This window comes from Monodon monoceros, unplaced genomic scaffold (assembly GCF_005190385.1).
Source record: "Monodon monoceros isolate NGI ecotype Baffin Bay Population unplaced genomic scaffold, NGI_Narwhal_1 Super_Scaffold_12, whole genome shotgun sequence".
Classification (NCBI taxonomy): domain Eukaryota; kingdom Metazoa; phylum Chordata; class Mammalia; order Artiodactyla; family Monodontidae; genus Monodon; species Monodon monoceros.
The window spans coordinates 161,492,737-161,508,640 of record NW_021703768.1 but is presented as its reverse complement, the minus strand read 5'-3'; the positions used below and the strand labels follow the sequence as shown (position 1 = coordinate 161,508,640).

The 15,904-nt window shown below is 57.3% G+C and overlaps 1 protein-coding gene across 4 annotated transcripts in view; it reads right to left on the bottom strand.

Moving 5' to 3' along the window:
• The window catches only part of EVI5L (ecotropic viral integration site 5 like), a 29,845-nt gene extending 14,757 nt beyond the window's left edge, over window positions 1-15,088 (bottom strand). Inside the window, exons 1-6 of one of the 4 annotated variants that reach the window (XM_029218306.1) lie at window positions 14,985-15,088; window positions 3,620-3,803; window positions 2,072-2,261; window positions 1,441-1,665; window positions 1,281-1,355; window positions 497-622 (exon numbers count right to left, since the gene is read on the bottom strand). In XM_029218306.1, the coding sequence (XP_029074139.1) occupies window positions 497-622; window positions 1,281-1,355; window positions 1,441-1,665; window positions 2,072-2,261; window positions 3,620-3,756 (753 nt within the window). In that variant the 5' untranslated portion in view covers window positions 3,757-3,803; window positions 14,985-15,088. Of the gene's footprint in view, window positions 1-496; window positions 623-1,280; window positions 1,356-1,440; window positions 1,666-2,071; window positions 2,262-3,619; window positions 3,804-7,931; window positions 7,941-14,984 lie in introns of those variants that run through there. The other 3 variants (XM_029218303.1, XM_029218305.1, XM_029218304.1) reach the window with 3 other exon arrangements.
• Between the last annotated feature and the right edge of the window lie 816 nt (window positions 15,089-15,904).

The window sequence follows — 15,904 nt, the reverse complement described above, 5'->3', positions numbered from 1 at the left end:
TGTGTGTGTGTGTGTGTGTGTGTGTGTGTGTGTGTGTGTGTGTGTGTACACGTATACCGGCTCTCTCTGCCAGCCAGGAGTGGGCCCCTATGTATAAACAGAGGCGGCTGCGGTTCTCCAGTAATCAGCAAAGGCAGGCAGACAACACCTTCCCTCCTTCTGCCACACCAGGGAGCAGACAGGAGGGCGCCGTGGGTGTGTCTGAGCCAGGCTGACCCCTCCACCCTGGCCGTAATGGCTCTGGGAGCTCCAAGCTCTGAGGAGCCCCCACTGGAAAGGGCTGGCCCCTGCCTGGTCCCTCAAAGCATCCTTCAGGGCAGTGCTTTACGGCCCCTTGGGGAGTAGAGCCCCTCTCTGAGCTGGAACGTCTGGATGTGATTTCTCAGGCGTGGAATTTTCAGTCAAAGAGACTCGCCGGGACGGCCGACGTTAGCACCCGTAGGTGTGGGCTGGTGGAGAGGAGGGGGCAGGCGGGACCGCCCCTGGGCCCACTCACCTGTAGCATGTACTCGAACTGGTAGATGCAGAGCCCCAGCTCTGCCATGCTGGGCTTGAAGAGCTCCCGCAGGCGGTACTCCTGCATCAGTCGCACGAACACACAGAAGGCCTCCTCCTCGGGCATCTGGGGGTGGGCGGGCAGGGGGCTGTGAGTGGGGGTGGGGGGGCGGGGGCGCCCACTGCTCTTCTTATGGCTTTGCTTATCTCTGCTCTATTTACTTTTACTGAATGTGGACAGTGCTGGGCTGCCCGGACCCACACAGCAAACCTCTCTGGTAAATATCATCACCCTGTTTCAATGACAGGAAGCCTCCTGAGGCTGAAGTCACCTGCCCAAGGCCTCCTGGCAGGAAACAGTGGAGCTGGGACTTGAACCCCAGGTCTGGCCACCTCCAGAGCCCACGGTAGAGGCATCCTCTGGTCCATTCCCAGCCATCTCCATTCTCCCCCTCCTAAGCCTGCTGGATTCTCTGGAGGAAACCCCGAGCCCCATGAACATCACACTGGCTGACCTAAGCCTGAATGTCCCACCCAACCCTGGGGGGTGACTGAGTAGGACGGTGTACCCCTCCCTCCAATCTTAGGACGGGATAGGGGACAGAACAGGTGGCCAGCCTTCTGTGCTCACCCCCTGGGGGCCTGGCTGGGAGACTGTCAGAGGTCACAGGTGGACACAGAGAGAGGTTCTGACCTAGGAGGACACCGGATGGAGGGAACACTCTCCTTTTGTCTACCTCCTGGGGGCAGACAGAGCCGGGATGGGCCAGGCCCAGGCCACCTACCTGCATGAGGAGCAGGCCCACGATGAAGGCGCTGCCCTGGCAGTAGCCCACCTCCCGGTCCACCAGGGAGTAGGCCTGCGAGGGAACACATGCAAGTCAGGGCAGGGTCCTGCCAGGCCTGATGACCGCAGCGGTTCTCCGTGGGGCCAGGGGGCCTCACCTTCATGACGTTGAAGAGCACTTCCTGGCCCAGGCTGTCCTGGCCCTTGAAGAACTCATGCTCCGGGTAGGTGCGGGCAATGTCCCTGCGGATCAGCTTCTCGCAAGGTGAGGACATCTTGAGCAGCTCCGAGTACTGGTTCTTGACTGGCATGTCCGTGGCGCTGCACAGGAGCTGCCACACGATGGCCCGGAAATGGTGTGGGATGCCCTTGCGGATCAGCTCCTGGCGACAGGGTCAGAGTGGGGGTGGGGGGGTCGCGGGGTGGGATCAGGAGGCCGGGCTGTACCCCATCCCAGCGCAGCCTCCCCATGGCCGCCTAGCCCGGCCTCTGAGATCGGGTCCACCCACACCTCACCCAGGGCCCAGAGCTCAGCCGAGCCACTGCACGGCACGCGGCGTCCATGGGGCTGAATGCGCCGCCCCAGCCCATCACGGAACTCACGGGTGGGAAGCAGGAGGGTGCCTGGGGTGCCAGCCTCTCCCTGATCTCCACACCCATCCTCCTGGCCCTGGCAAGGCACCCCGAAAGTGCCCACACACCTCCAGTCCTGCCCTTTGCTCGTTCTGGGGCCCCTGGCAGACGTTGCCCGTCCCCTGGCTGCCCGCCCAGCCCCGCCGCCTGGGCCACCTTGAGCAGCTTCTCCTTCCTGCGCCGCCACTCCTCCCACTCGTTGGCGATCCGGCCCCACAGGATCCATGTGTCCTCCTCCAGGTGGCTCAGGTTGGAGGAGGCTGAGGAGCTGGACACCAGCGAGGAGCCGCTGTTCCGCCGGGAGCCATTCATGGAGCGCATGGACTTGGAGTCGGCTTCCAGGAGCCTGAGTGTGGCGGGGCGGGGTGGGGGGGGAGGCTGCAGGAGCTTCCCACCCTGGCCCCTGGGTCCCAAAGAGCCTGGCCCCTCCTCCCTGGGGTCCCAGAGGATACCAGGGATTGGGTCTAAGTTGTTTTTCCTGAGCGGCACTTGCTGAGTGACTTTCGCCAGTGCCCTAACCTCTCTGAGCCCTGGTACTGATGGAGAGGCTGCCATTCATGTGTCCCATTCTGTGCCCGGCCCTGGGCTGAGAAGCATGGGGAGTAGCTCATTTAGTCTCGTACCAACCCTGTGGGGCGAGTTTTGTAAAGATTTGTTTACAGACGAGGTACAGAGAGGGTGTGATGCTGGCTGGGGGCACCCAACTAGCAAGGGGTTGCATGAACCACCTATTTCTGAGGCTTTGACATCTGGGGCCTCCCTGACGCAGGAGGGACTGCCCCTCCCAGGCCTAGCAGATTCCTAGAGATAATTAAGGACTTGCCTGCTAGTGTACTTTTCATATGCAAACCAACCAACCCAGAACCCACAAACCACCCACCTCTGTTAGGCTCTTGCACTCAGGGCCACTATCCCTCTGCCCTAATCACCCCAGGGCCAGGTACTAGACAAATAGGCCCAGCCCCTATGCCCCCAGCTTGCTGAAGGTATTCAGACTAGCCAGTCCTAAGCCTGATTACATTGCCTCACCATTCCTTCTGGCAGAAACCACAATAAAGGCTCTTGCCCACATTTTTCTCATTCCCTCTGCCTCCTGACTGACCCTGGTGCTTCTCCGGGCGGCCCTGCATGGTGCATGGTGTGTTGTGCCCCTCCTCTTGGAATCTGTGCGTAACAAACTGTGGGTTTTTTGTGGGGTTTTTTTGGCCATGCCGCGCGCCATGTGGAATCTTAGTTCCCTGACCAGGGATCGAACCCGTGCCCCCTGCAGTGGAAGCATGGAGTCTTAACCACTGGACCACCAAGGAATTCCCCAAACTGTCTTTTTAATGGCAGTCATCTCCTGATCTGCTGGCCTTGCCATACTGGCCTAATAATAAAACCTACACTTTAAAACAGGGGGTGGGCCAGAGGAGAAGTGGGAAGGGTCAACTCCAGAGTCAGAGGATTTACTCTTCCCTTCAACAAAGGCTAGAGAAGTGAAGGCCAGGTCCACTGGGCCCCTTGATACTGTGGCTTCCTCATCTGAATGGGAGAACCGTCTGGTGGGAGGTGACGGCAAACATCCTTGTCAAGCCCCTGTTGGAGCTGTCACTTGGCCCAGGGCCAGGTCTAGCTCTGAGTGTGAGGTGGCACCAGCAACTTCTGTTTGGGGCCCAGGCTATACCCCTGGGGCCTCTCCCTTTCCCTCAGGTCCCAACTCACCTGTTCTGCTCTTCGAGTTTGGCCAGTAGCTCTAGCTCATCGGGGCTGAGGTTCTCGGAGTCAGAGGTGGGGGAGCAGGTGGGGGCCGACAGGGCCTCCTGGGACGAGGAGTCGGGGCTCAGAGTGGGGCTCGCCATGGTGGGCAGGCTCCTCAACTGCGAGCAGGGCCAGGTCACAGCTCTGTCTGGGGACCAGAAACATGTGTGGTCAGCTTTGGGCAGGGTGCCCACCCTGTCCTGCCGGCTCTGGACCAGTGAGCCTGCTGGTCACCCAGAGACATTTCCTCGCCCCAGGCTTCCCACCTCTGGTCTGTCCACTTGGTCACTCCTCATCCCCACGCACCCCAGTCTAGCTGACGGCCTGGCCGGCTCCTTCTGCCCCGGGGGCTGGCTACTGGGATCCCTGCCTTTGTAGTCCAGCGCCTGGATGGAATCAGGAGGGCAACGGCCAGCGCCTGGGCTGTCCTGCTGTCCCTGCGCTTGAACACCAAGTCTCAACTGACACCCTTGAGTCTTCAGCAGGACCAGGGGCCAAGGCTCCCTGTCACACTCAGGGTCCCTGCTGCGACCTTGGGGGTGCCGATGCCCCTGCTTTGGTGGCTGTTCCTGACAGCTTTGGTCCCTGTCCCCAGCTGTGGCCTGTCCTGGGAGCCCTGCCTCAGCATCTGACCTTCCCTGTCTCATCAACCAAAGTGGGCTGCTGGCACAGCCAGAAGCAATTATTCTCTACTGTTAATTGTCTGGTGCTGCCAATGGCCAGAAGAGTCAACTCCCCTTGGGCTGGGAAGCCAGGGACATGTCAAAGTGCTAGGAATCTGTGCTCTGATGGCGTCAGAGTGAGAGCTACAGGCTCTGATCAGTATCCTGCTCTTGGCCTGTCATGTGCCGGGTGAGTGCCGGCCCATCTCTCCTACTCCTCCTGGGGATGGTCCAGCCCCACCCTCCTGGGAGCCTCAGGGACACTGGCTCCAGCTCAGCACTGTGCCGAAAGCAAAGGCTCTGGTCTCAAATGGAACAGCGTCTGAAGTGTGGCTCTCCTTGGACCTCACCTGACCTGGCTCTGACAGCTCAGCCACAGAGGCGCCCTCGCCCAGTTCCTGGAGAGGGGGCATCTGGTCTCCAGGCAGCAGGAGGACAGTCACAGGACAAAAGCAGCCCATTTTTCACCTGCCTGGCACCCTCAGGTCACTGAGCACCTTCCCACAGCCCAAGCTCAGCCCCCAACCAGCACCTGAGGGTCCACAGGTCAGCTGGACTTGATCCTGGCCATGCACTTGATTCTAGTCTCCTTCCCTTGTGCTCCCCTGTCAAGGGGGGACCATTTTTCTTTCACCTCGTGGGGGGCTCATAACCCTCCCACCCCAGGACTCTGTGGCTCCCCAAGGCTACTGGTTCTGCTTCTGGCCCCTGAGGGCCCCCCGAATTTGTCGGGCACTGAGGGCTCTAGCTTTTGGTGAGTGGTACAAACTCTAGACGATGGCTCCCATCAGAAGCAGAAGACCTTTTCCTCCTGTTGCCCAGCTGGCCAGGGACAACCTGCCCCAAAGACCAAGCCACGGTGCGCCACCAAGCCAGGAGTTAATCATTCCTGAGAGGGGGACAGTGGGGGCCACTCCGGGGCGTCCCGCAAAGTCTGTGGCTGGCCTGGGGCGGAGACGGGCCATGGACAAGGAGTGCTGACTTGGAAGGATCTCTCTGGGCTGGGAAGGCTGCGTAGGTTTCCCAACTTCAGAGGGGAGTAGGTGGTGGAGGCGAGGATTGGAGCCCCATAAGCACAGCTGGATTTGGGGAGTAGTGGGGGCCTCAGAGACAAAGACCACACGTGGCCAGGGCTGGGGCTGGGGTCCACTGTCTCTGTGCTGAGCCCAGGGGACCCCAGCCTCAGAAGCACATTGCCTTCCCCCGCCAACCCCAACCCTGGCCTGCAAAGAGCCCAAGAGAATGGTTCAGCTCTGGGTTTCCGATTTAAAGAAACTACTAGGGCAATCCACTAGCAGAGTTTGCTCAGATACTTATCACAAATTAATGTGTATTTCATACAAGAAATAAAATGTATTCAATACCCAGGGCTTAAATTTGCAGTCTGAGAGGCAGAACCTTCTGGTCCCTCAGGAACTTTCTCTTGACTCATCCCCATACTCTCTAAATGCTGCGCAGCCCCAGAAGCCATCCTCCTGATGCACGCACAGAGACACATACTCCTTCACACTCACACTTACCCACAACCTCACACCCCACACACTCAGATACATCCACACAGACACACTTACCCACAACCTCACACCCCACACACTCAGATACATTCACACTCACACACTCACACTTACCCACAACCTTACACCCCACACACTCAGATACATTCACACTCACAAACCACCTCACACACAGTCTTGCGTGCACATGCACACACGCTCTGACATACACTCACACACAGTCGCAGACCTATGCGCTCAGATACACAATCACACACTATCTCACACCCACACACCCCTTTGACCATACGTGCACATGTACACACACACACACACGCTTCCTGCACTGACCAGGTCTCGCCACGCCTGGAACCGAGTACATATGGATGGACATGGGCTCACTGCCCTCCTAGCTCTGTGAGCAGCCCTGTCCCTTCTCCAGAGCGCCCGGACTCTTACTGCCTCAGTCCCTCCTTCCCTGGCGCTTACTGGGGGTCATCTGAGAGCCGGGTACTGTTCTAAGGACAGGGATGTGGAGTGGAACGAGGCGAATGAGCCCCCATCTCCCCAGGGCATGCGGCCGCCCCACCCTTGCTGGATGGGCACAGAGACGCAGAGACAAGCCAGGTCCTCTCGAGTGCTGAGGGGCCACTGGCCTCTGAGATCCACACACAGGCCTTCCAGTTCTGGGGTCCCAGCCTCTCAACGGCCCCATTTCAATGCCCTTTGTTTCTGCTTCACTGCAGCCACCCAAAGGGGGTTCCTGGCTCCTGCGGAGTGGGCAGTGGGCCACCTAATGCCGTCCCTGCTGGCACCACCGCCCGCCACGCCCTTATAAGGTGGCCCATGGCTTAGGAAGCTGAGTCAAGCCAGAGGGGTGGGAGAAGACTGCCGGTGAGCTGGGAGTGGGGTCGGGGGCAGAAAGGTCCAGATGCTGGGGACCCTCCACCTCCCTTTTCCTCTCCCTCGCAGGGGCGTTTGGACACTGCCAGTCATCCTTCCTCCTTCTTGAAGTACTCTCCCATCTAGTTTCCAAGAGGCCAGGGTCCTGAGGCTCCTCCTGCCTCGGCCCAGCCTGGCACCCCTTCCTCCACAGGCCCTGCTTTGGTCCTTATCCCTTCATGCCCTCGGTGAGTTCACTTTCAGGACTTAAATGACCAGATACATGTCGGTGATTGTGACACCCTCGTCCGCAGCTTTTCCTTTCTCCTGAGCACCAGCCAAGATTGCCAACTGGCTCCAGAATGGCTCAATCAGATCCACCACTGGGGTAGGAATCACCACTGTCTGGGTCCCTGCTACTTCTGCGACCTGCACTGAGCCTGGTACAACCTGAGAGTCGAGAAATATTGGAGGAATAGAACCTGCCTGCCCACCCACCAGTATTTCCTTAGTGCCAGTCAGGTCCTGGGCACCATGATGAGGGCTGAATACTACTGGGCAAAGACAGAAGCAGCCCCTGCACGCCCAGAGCATACAGGGGTGGGGGGCGGGCAGAGAGCAAGAGATGATCACCCGTGCTTTCTATTACAGATTGAGAGAAACACATGGAATAAAAGATGAGGTAGAGTGGAAAACAGTCTGGCAGTTCCTCAAAAAGGTAGACAAAGAGTTGCCAATATGACCCAGCAATTCCTCTTCTAGGTTATCTACCTGAGAGAATGGAAAACGTACATTCACAGGAAAACCTGTACACAATTCTTTTTTTAATTCTTTTCCTGGCCGGGCTGCACGGCACGTGGGATCTTAGTTCCTCAACCAGGGATCGAACCAGCGCGCCCTGCATTGGAAGCATGGAGTCTTAACCACTGGACCTGCAGGGAAGTCCCACCTGTACATGATGGTTCACAGAAGCACGATTCACAATAGCCAGAAAGTGGAAGCAACCCAGATGTCGATGGATGAATGGATAAATGAAATGTGGTCCATCCAGACAATGGAATGGTATTCAACCATCAAAAAGAAGGAAACTGATTTTTTTCGGTGAACTCCTTCCTGGCAAACCACCCTGCCCCCGACCACCTCCAGGGTTCTGGCTCACTTCTCTCCCCTCTCCCCCAAAATACCTACCCCTATACCCCAGCCCAAGGCACATTCCATGGCAATTCCCACCATACACACCTGCCTGCCCTACTGGGTCATGAACCTTCTGGGGGCAAAGGCCTATCTTCTTAATTTTCTACTCCAAGCCCCTAATGCAGCATCTGGCCAATAGTAGGTGCTCAATCAATGTCTGCCGGATGAAGGAAGAGAAAAACCCCTGTGCTCCTCAGCCAGGTGATCAAGGTCAACACCATCAGTGATAAGTCATGTTGAGAGCATGTGCACTTGATACGCTGACATGAGAAGGGCACTTCATCTCTGGACCTTTCTCCCCAAGACTATGAGAAAAACATGTGACCAATCGAGATTAGGAGACACTTTAGAAAATCCCTGACTAGTCCTCCTCAAAACTGTCAAAGTCATCAAAAACAAGGAAAGCCTAAGAAAACTGTCCCAGATAAGAGGAGCCTCAGGAGACTTGACAAAATGTCCTACGGGATCCAGGAAGGGGTCCTGGGAAAGAAAAAGGAAATTAGGGAAAAACTAAGGAGATCTGCATAAAGTATGGACTTTAGTTAATAATAATGTATCAGTATTGGTCCATTAATTATAACAAACTTACCAGATGATGTTACTAATATGGGGAAACTGGCTGTGAGTCTGTGAGTGTGGGGTCTGTGGGAATGCTTTGTACTATCTTCTCAATTTTTCTTTTTTTTTTTAAGAAATGATGAGAGGTTACATCTATTTATTTATTTATTTTTGGCTGTATTGGGTCTTCGTTGCTGCGCGTGGGCTTCCTTTAGTTGCGGTGAGCGGGGGCTACCCTTCATGGCGGTGCGCAGGCTTCTCATTGCAGTGGCTTTTCTTGCTGCAGAGACCAGGTTCTTGGCACGCAGGCTCAGTAGTTGTGGCTCGCAGGCTCTAGAACGCAGGCTCGGTAGTTGTGGAGCATAGGCTTAGTTGCTCTGCGGCATGTGGGATCTTCCTGGACCAAGGCTTGAACCCGTGTCCCCTACATTGGCAGGCAGATTCTTAACCACTGCGCCACCAGGGAAGTCCTGATCTTCTCAATTTTTCTGTAAAGCTAAAACTGTTTTGAAAACTAAAGTCTATTTTTAAAATTAAAAAAAAAAAAGATTCTGTACCAGGGTAGACAGAAAAGTAAAGGACAGTTTTATAACATGTGAGAGGTGCCCTAGCGAGTAGAGAGTTGCTCACTGGGTCTCCTGACGAGGCCGTAGAGGAAGAAAGGTTTGCATTTGGATTTCTTTTCTCTTTCTTTTTCTTTTTTTCTTTAAGTACTGACCAAAGTATTTTTAAAAATCATTTCATTTTATTTTCACTGAGCGGCTTGCGGGATCTTAGTTCCCCGATCAGGGACTGAACCCGTGCCCTCAGCAGTGAAAGTACAGAGTCCTAACCACTGGACCATCAGGGAATTCCCTGCACTTGGATTTCTGACTCCAGAGCCTTTGCCCCAAGTTGATCAGCTGAGCTGTCACTCTGCATTCAATAACTTTAGAAACAACCTATGTAAAACACCGAATGCAGTGAGCGCTCAGTAAATGACTTACTCTTTTTCAACAGGGAGAGTGAGTGAGTGTGTGTGTGCCATCTTTCAGAGGCAGGCAGAAGACCCCAAGACTCCTTTAATTTTGCTTTCCTACCTACCCCGCCTCCATACCCCACCCCCTACCAGCCCAGCTTCTGATCCTCTACCTCTAATGATTATGGGGACCCAGAGTCATTTCTAAATCTGAAGCCTTGAAAGATGCCACGTGACCCCATCTGCCCAGACAGACTATCAGCTGGGCCACTCAGACCACCCCAACTCCTGGGGAGACGGCCTGACGTCTCCGGGTCTTTTCCTTGGCCATGGGGTGGGCATTTGATGGGCAAGCTGCCCCTCAGGTAACAAGAACGGCTGCTGGAATTCAGCAGTCACTGCCGGCCCTCCTCTTGTCCCCAGTTCTAGCCGCTCCTCCGTGCCACTCGTGATGTTTCCACATCCATGTACCTTCCTCCATGGCTGTATGTGTAGATAAATGATCCCAGATCTCTTGGCCTCCCGGGAGGACTTCAGGGCCAGCAGCCTGGGTTCAAGTCCCTCCTCACCTACTTTTCTATCTTTCTGATCTGGGTACAATGTGCTTTGCCTCAGTTTCCTCATCTGAAAACAGGGCTGATGACAGTACCGACCTCACAGGTTTTGTTGGGAGGAGTAGATGAGCTGAAACCTGTCAAGTACTTAGTTCAGGAGCTGGCCCATGATATTTACTTCCCCCTGGGTGGAAAGTTCCATGAGGGCAGGGGCTGGCTCGCCCACTAGTGGATCCCCAGAGTCTAGTGTACCATTAGGCATCTGATATTTGTGGACTGAATGAACAAACTTCCCCTCCTCAGCAGGCCCACCCCTTATGTGGCGGCCCTGTTTAAGTATTAAACGCAATAAAACTAAAATCATTGTTATTGGTAGTAACAGCAGCAGCAGCAAGTACCTTCAGGCTAAAATCAGCTGTGGAAGGACCTGTGGAATCCCTTAGGACCTGTGGAATCCCTTCTGATCTAAAAAAAAAAAGTTTACTACCTTGCCATGTCAGCAGCTACTTTCTGCCACCATCACAGGTTCCTTCCTGGCAAATCCCTGATTTCTCTATATTTCAGTATCCCTGAGAATGACAAAGGAAACAATTTAAAGCCCTCATAAGCCTTCCAGGGACAGGTGGATAAGAGAAGTGGCATCCTGTAAAGGATCTCGGCTCTTCAAAGCCAAGATGGTATCTTTCCTGCTGCAAAGGCTGGCTGGGCTAGGGCCCAGGGCGAGGTGGGTCGGCCCTGCCTTTGGGGGCTCTCCAAGCAGATGGATCTGACCTCTTTCTACAGAAGAGATCCAGGCCCTCTTTCAGAAGTGGGTGAGTAGGGAGGGCTGTCAGCTCCTAAAATCAACCAAGTGTCTACTGAGCATCTGCTACGTGCCCTGTTCTCGCCTAGGACTCAACCATGAACAGACAGAGACGTGCCCTGCCCTCGCGGGACTCTTGGGCTGGGAGATAGCCCTCAATGAAACAATCTCACAGGGACTTCCCTGGCGGTCCAGTGGTTAAGACTCCATGCTTCCAATGCAGGGGGCATGGGTTCCATCCTCGGTTGGGGAACTAAGATCCCACAGGCCGCGTGGCGTGGCCAAAAGATAAAAAACAACAACAACAACAAAGAACAATCTCACAAACACATCACGGTGCGCTGAGAGATGAAAGAAAAGTGCCAGTGGGGCTCTTGAAATTTCCCTGGAAGGGATCAATCTCTTCCCCAGCCCAGGTGAGTTGTTAGTTCTCCTAAGTAACCTCCCTCTTGCCCTCTGTTTGGCTTCTAGAACATGTGTGCAGCAGACGTCCCTGGGCGGGGAGGGGTGGGGTGGGGTGGTTTGCTGCCTTTCCAAGTTCAATCCCAAATACTGGTCCCTTTTTTTTTTTTTTGCGGTACGCGGGCCTCTCACTGTCGTGGCCTCTCCCGTTGCGGAGCACAGGCTCCGGACGCGCAGGCTCAGCGGCCATGGCTCACAGGCCCAGCCGCTCCGCGGCATGTGGGATCCTCCTGGACTGGGGCACGAACCCGTGTCCCCTGCATCGGCAGGCGGACTCTCAACCACTGCGCCACCAGGGAAGCCCTCAAATACTGGTCCCTTTGACCAGGGAGTGTCCCATGGTGTGTGCCCCTTGGATGGCATTTGGGACACGAAGGCCTATAGGATGAAACCCACCAAACAAGGCACGCTTCCCTGCGTGCACCATGCTTGCTCCTGCCGCCTGGGCCTCTTCCAAGCACTTAGGCTGCCTGGAACACCCCTCCATGCCATGCCTGCCCAGAGAGCTCCTCTCCCAACTCGTATATCATCTCTGCTCCACCTTCCCTGATGCCCCGGGGATGCACCGGGCCCTTATCTCTGCTCCACAGCATGCTGTCCGTTAATCTGTCTCCTGCTTCCACACAGGATGGGATGGTACGGGCACGGGCTGGAATGCTGGTTCCTCCGGGTGGTTTGGGGGGATTAAATGAGATAGTATATCAACGGGGCTTGATACAGGGCCTGGTGCGCAGCACGGCCTGATCAGTGTGCGTTCCTGGTTTCAGCTCTTGCCTGCTGACGTGGAGAGGGTCTTTAGATGCAGGGCAGGAGCCACCCCTGACGTTCCTTCACACCCCAGCCCCTGACTCGATTCCCAGTACGTGGTGGAGGCCTCATCCGGAACAACCAGCACCCATATTCTGCAAGAGGAAACTAGAGCACAATCCTCCGTTCCCCCTGCACCCATCAAAAGCACATGCACAAAGACCCGGCCCCCGCCCCCCAGTCTAGGGTAAAGGGCACTGATGTCTTTCACCAGCCCTTCCCGGGAACCTTCCCGTGTTTTCCTAAGGAGTCCACAGTCTATCCCGGGGAGGCTTCTGAGCCCACTGCATCTGCACAAAGTCCCCCCTGGGGAGGCCGTGGAGTTTGTTTCCTGTGTGCCTCGTGACCTTCAGAAGTCTCCTCGTTCAGTCCTCCCTTCAGCACGTGGGCAGAACAAACCTCTCCCCGCCCAGCGTCAGAGGTCTACGTGGGGTGTGGGCACTGCCAGCAAGCAGGCACCCGACCTGCCCCGGGAGGTCCCTGTGGGGCCACAAATCCCACAACCAACTGTCTCTTAGCCCTGATGTAAACTGGCTCAGCCATGGAAAGACAGCCATTATCCACTGAGGCATCAGCTAATTCCAACCAGGGGCCCAGGATGCCCAGTGACTCTGCCAGCACCCACAGGTGGGCGACTGCCCTCCTGGACCCCACTGACCCCTTCCACCTTGTGCCCAGGGGACATTCAGGGCCACATTCTAACCCCTCTGGCTCCCCTGCAGTACAAAGTTCTGGTTTCGGGATTTCTCTCCCCATTTTCTAGATGGGTAAGTCAAGGCCCCAAGCCTAGATGCGCTTTTCCCCAGAGCCATCCAGAATCCGCTGGTAAATATCCACAAGGAAGCCTGAGCTTGCTCCTCTGGGGCTTTCCAGGCGTGCTTATGTCAGACAGGCAGCGCCAGCCTGATCTGGATTCCCCTCAGGCAGGACCTGGGGCTCCTTCGCAGTCCCTGCGGTCCTGGCTGCGCTGTCTCGCCAGTTCTGTGATCTGCCCTCCTCTTTGACTTGCCTCATCCCAACCTGCAGTCAAACCAAACCACCTGCAGTCGACCACAGAAGCCCAAGGGAACACACAGGCTGGACCCGAGGATGTGGGCTGTAGGGCGGGAAGAGCCAGTACACCTGGAAAGACACGATGACATGGGTCCCCCAGATCCATCCCAGCCTGGCTGAGGGAAAAAAAACCAAGCCGACTCCTCACTCGTGTTCCACCCGAGCCTCTTCAGCACATTTTTCCCTTCTGAAAATATTCCTTAACAAAGAGCTGTCTGCTTCTGGCAGGCCCAAACCCAGCCCCACTGGGTCTCAAATGCCAGGATCGAAGGAAGCTGTTTCATTTGGCATGACATGCCGGTCGTGGGTGAAAGAGTTCTCGGGGCTGTCAGGGGCTGCTCCTGCCATCTGAGGCCAGTGGGCGTGGTGGGGTCAGGATGCTGGTCCTACCAGTCTGGTCAGGCTTCAGGACCGGGGCCAGGAGCAGGTGGTACCCCTACCCCTCTGCCAGGGGTGGCAGAAATCAGTGGGCAGCCAGTGGTTCTTTTGGGGAGACTGGTGTAGGCGAGAAAGGGAGCATCCTTCCCTTTGAAGAAGGGTAAAGCGAGGGAGATGAATAAAGGGGAAGAGGCCTGGGGCAGGTGTCCACAGGGGTGCTGGGAGATTCTGGGTCACCCCGCCACCTCCAGGGCCCCAATAGGGGCATGGGCGCAGGGAGGCTGGTGTGGATGGGAAGGCTGGCTGCCTGAGGCCGGGCAGGTAGCTCATGTCTCTGAGTCTCTGCCTGAGCTGGGAGCTGTGGGGGCCTCCAGGAGGACCTGGGCAAGTGAATTCCAAGGAGGGGTGCCAAAGTGCTGAGGAGCCGTGTGTGTGTGTGTGTGTGTGTGTGTGTGTATGTGTGTGTGCTTGTTGACGGGGGCAGGTCCCAACTGCCTGGCCCTGTGCTGGAGGTCTTAAGTTTTTCTGCGTGTGTTGGGGATCCAAGTGTCTGTCCGTGCGTGTGTGTGAAGGGCTCCTGAATGTGTGTGAGGGGCCCAGGGTGTCTATCAGTTGTTGGGGGTTCATGGGTTTTGCTCTGTTGCCTCCCAGATGTGTGTGTGTGTGTGTGTGTGTGTGTTTGTGCGTGTGAGTGGGGCCCTCACAGAGGTGGGTGTCCCTTAGGTGAGGAGTGGGGTTCAGAACATCTGTTGGGAGGTCCTGAGCATGAGGTGAGGGTGGATCTTCAGGAAGTAGGGATCAAGACGGGTCAGGATCAGGGTGTGGATGCGACGATGACCCTGAGGAGTGGCTTTCAGGGGTGCCCTTGGGCACGGGGCTGCTGGGGGTGGGAGATGGCCCAGCAGGCTGAGGTGAGGCCTGCGGGCAGGAGTCCGGATTTATAGAGGCTGGGGAGGGGTCCTGTGCGGTCAGAAGGGAGGGGTATGGCTCTAAGACGGGTATCCTTGGGGGCGAGGGCAGGTCTGGGCCCAGAGATAGGATGTGAAGTGAGGGGAGGGATGGTGTGGCAAGGGGTCTACAGATGAAAGGGGTCTTGAGGGATCGGGACAGAGAGAGGGCGGAGGTCCTGGGCTTGCGGGGGCGCTCGTAGGGGCCGGGTCTGCGGGGTGGGGACTGGGGGAGCCCTGAAGGGTCCGGGAAGGGGTCCTGAGGGTCAGTAAAGAGAGTGAGCGGGGGTCACGGGCCTGAGGGGCCCTCCCGGGGAGGGGGCGGCGGGGGGGAGGAGGGCGCCCGGAGGAGTCGTGGGAGGGGCCCTGAGGGGTCGGGAAGCGTCGGAACGAGGATGGGCAGGGGCCAGGGCCCGAGGCTGACGGCCAGGGTCCGTGCTGGGAGTGCCGAGGGCTCCCGGCGCGGGTTCCGGGGCGAGGGGGCCCGAGTCCCAGTCTTGCCCGGCCCCCGTGGGCCGCAGCGCGGAGTCGCGGGCCTGAGAAGGCGCCCGGGAGGCCCGGCCCGCACCGCCTACCTACCTGCGAAGAGCGCGCCGCCATAGCCATGCCGAGCCTCGCCGTCCCGGGCCGCGCCGCCGTCCCGGGCCCCGCCGCGTCGCTCGCCCCGCAGCCCGGCCCGGCCCCCTCAGCCGCCCCCCGGGACCGCGGCCGCCGCCGGCTCTGTCGCTGCCATTTCACCCGCTGACAGGAGCCGCTGCCCCGCCCCCGAGGCCCAGTCAGCCAATTCACCGCCCCCAGGCGCGATGGCTCCGCCCACTGACCAGGAGTGACGGGGTGTATGGCCAATCCATGGTCAGTCCATAAGGAGGGCGAGAGCCCTGGCTACGGCCAGAAGGTTGCCGCCTTTAAGGAGAGAAGCGAATTGAAATTAGGGAAGCAGTGAAGGACGGGGTGTTTTGCCTATCGGAATGTGGAATTCTGTTGATCAACACTTGGCAGGACCAATAGGAAGGAGAAAGGGGTGTGTCTCTGAGGGAAGGCTGCGTCCCTGAGGAACCCCAGACAGAGGCAGGCCAGCGTTTGGCTCTAAGCCCCGCCCAGAGCCGGGCTTTTTGCCCAATAACGAGACTTCCTGGGACGGCCATTATTAACTGCCCCTCAAACCTCGGCCATGGTAATTCTTGGGCCTCTATAAAGAAGATTGACACCTAGAGAGCCAATGACACTGAAGGAGGGCGGTGAAGTGACGCTCTCTGGCCAACGAGATCATGTGAGGTTAGCCTCCCGGGCGGTGGGGCTTGAGGCCTGGTGGTGTGAATGAAGTACGGGAGGGGCTGAGAAGGGCGTGGCCTAGATCAGCGATGGGGCGGGGGCAGATCAGGTAGAGAGGCTAATGGGTTGGGTCTGAGAAGGGGCGTTGCCAGAAATCCCTTAGGCTGAGGGACCACATCTTCTCTGAGCCCGGCTCTGTGCTGAGGGCGGGGCTTTGGGTGGTCGGG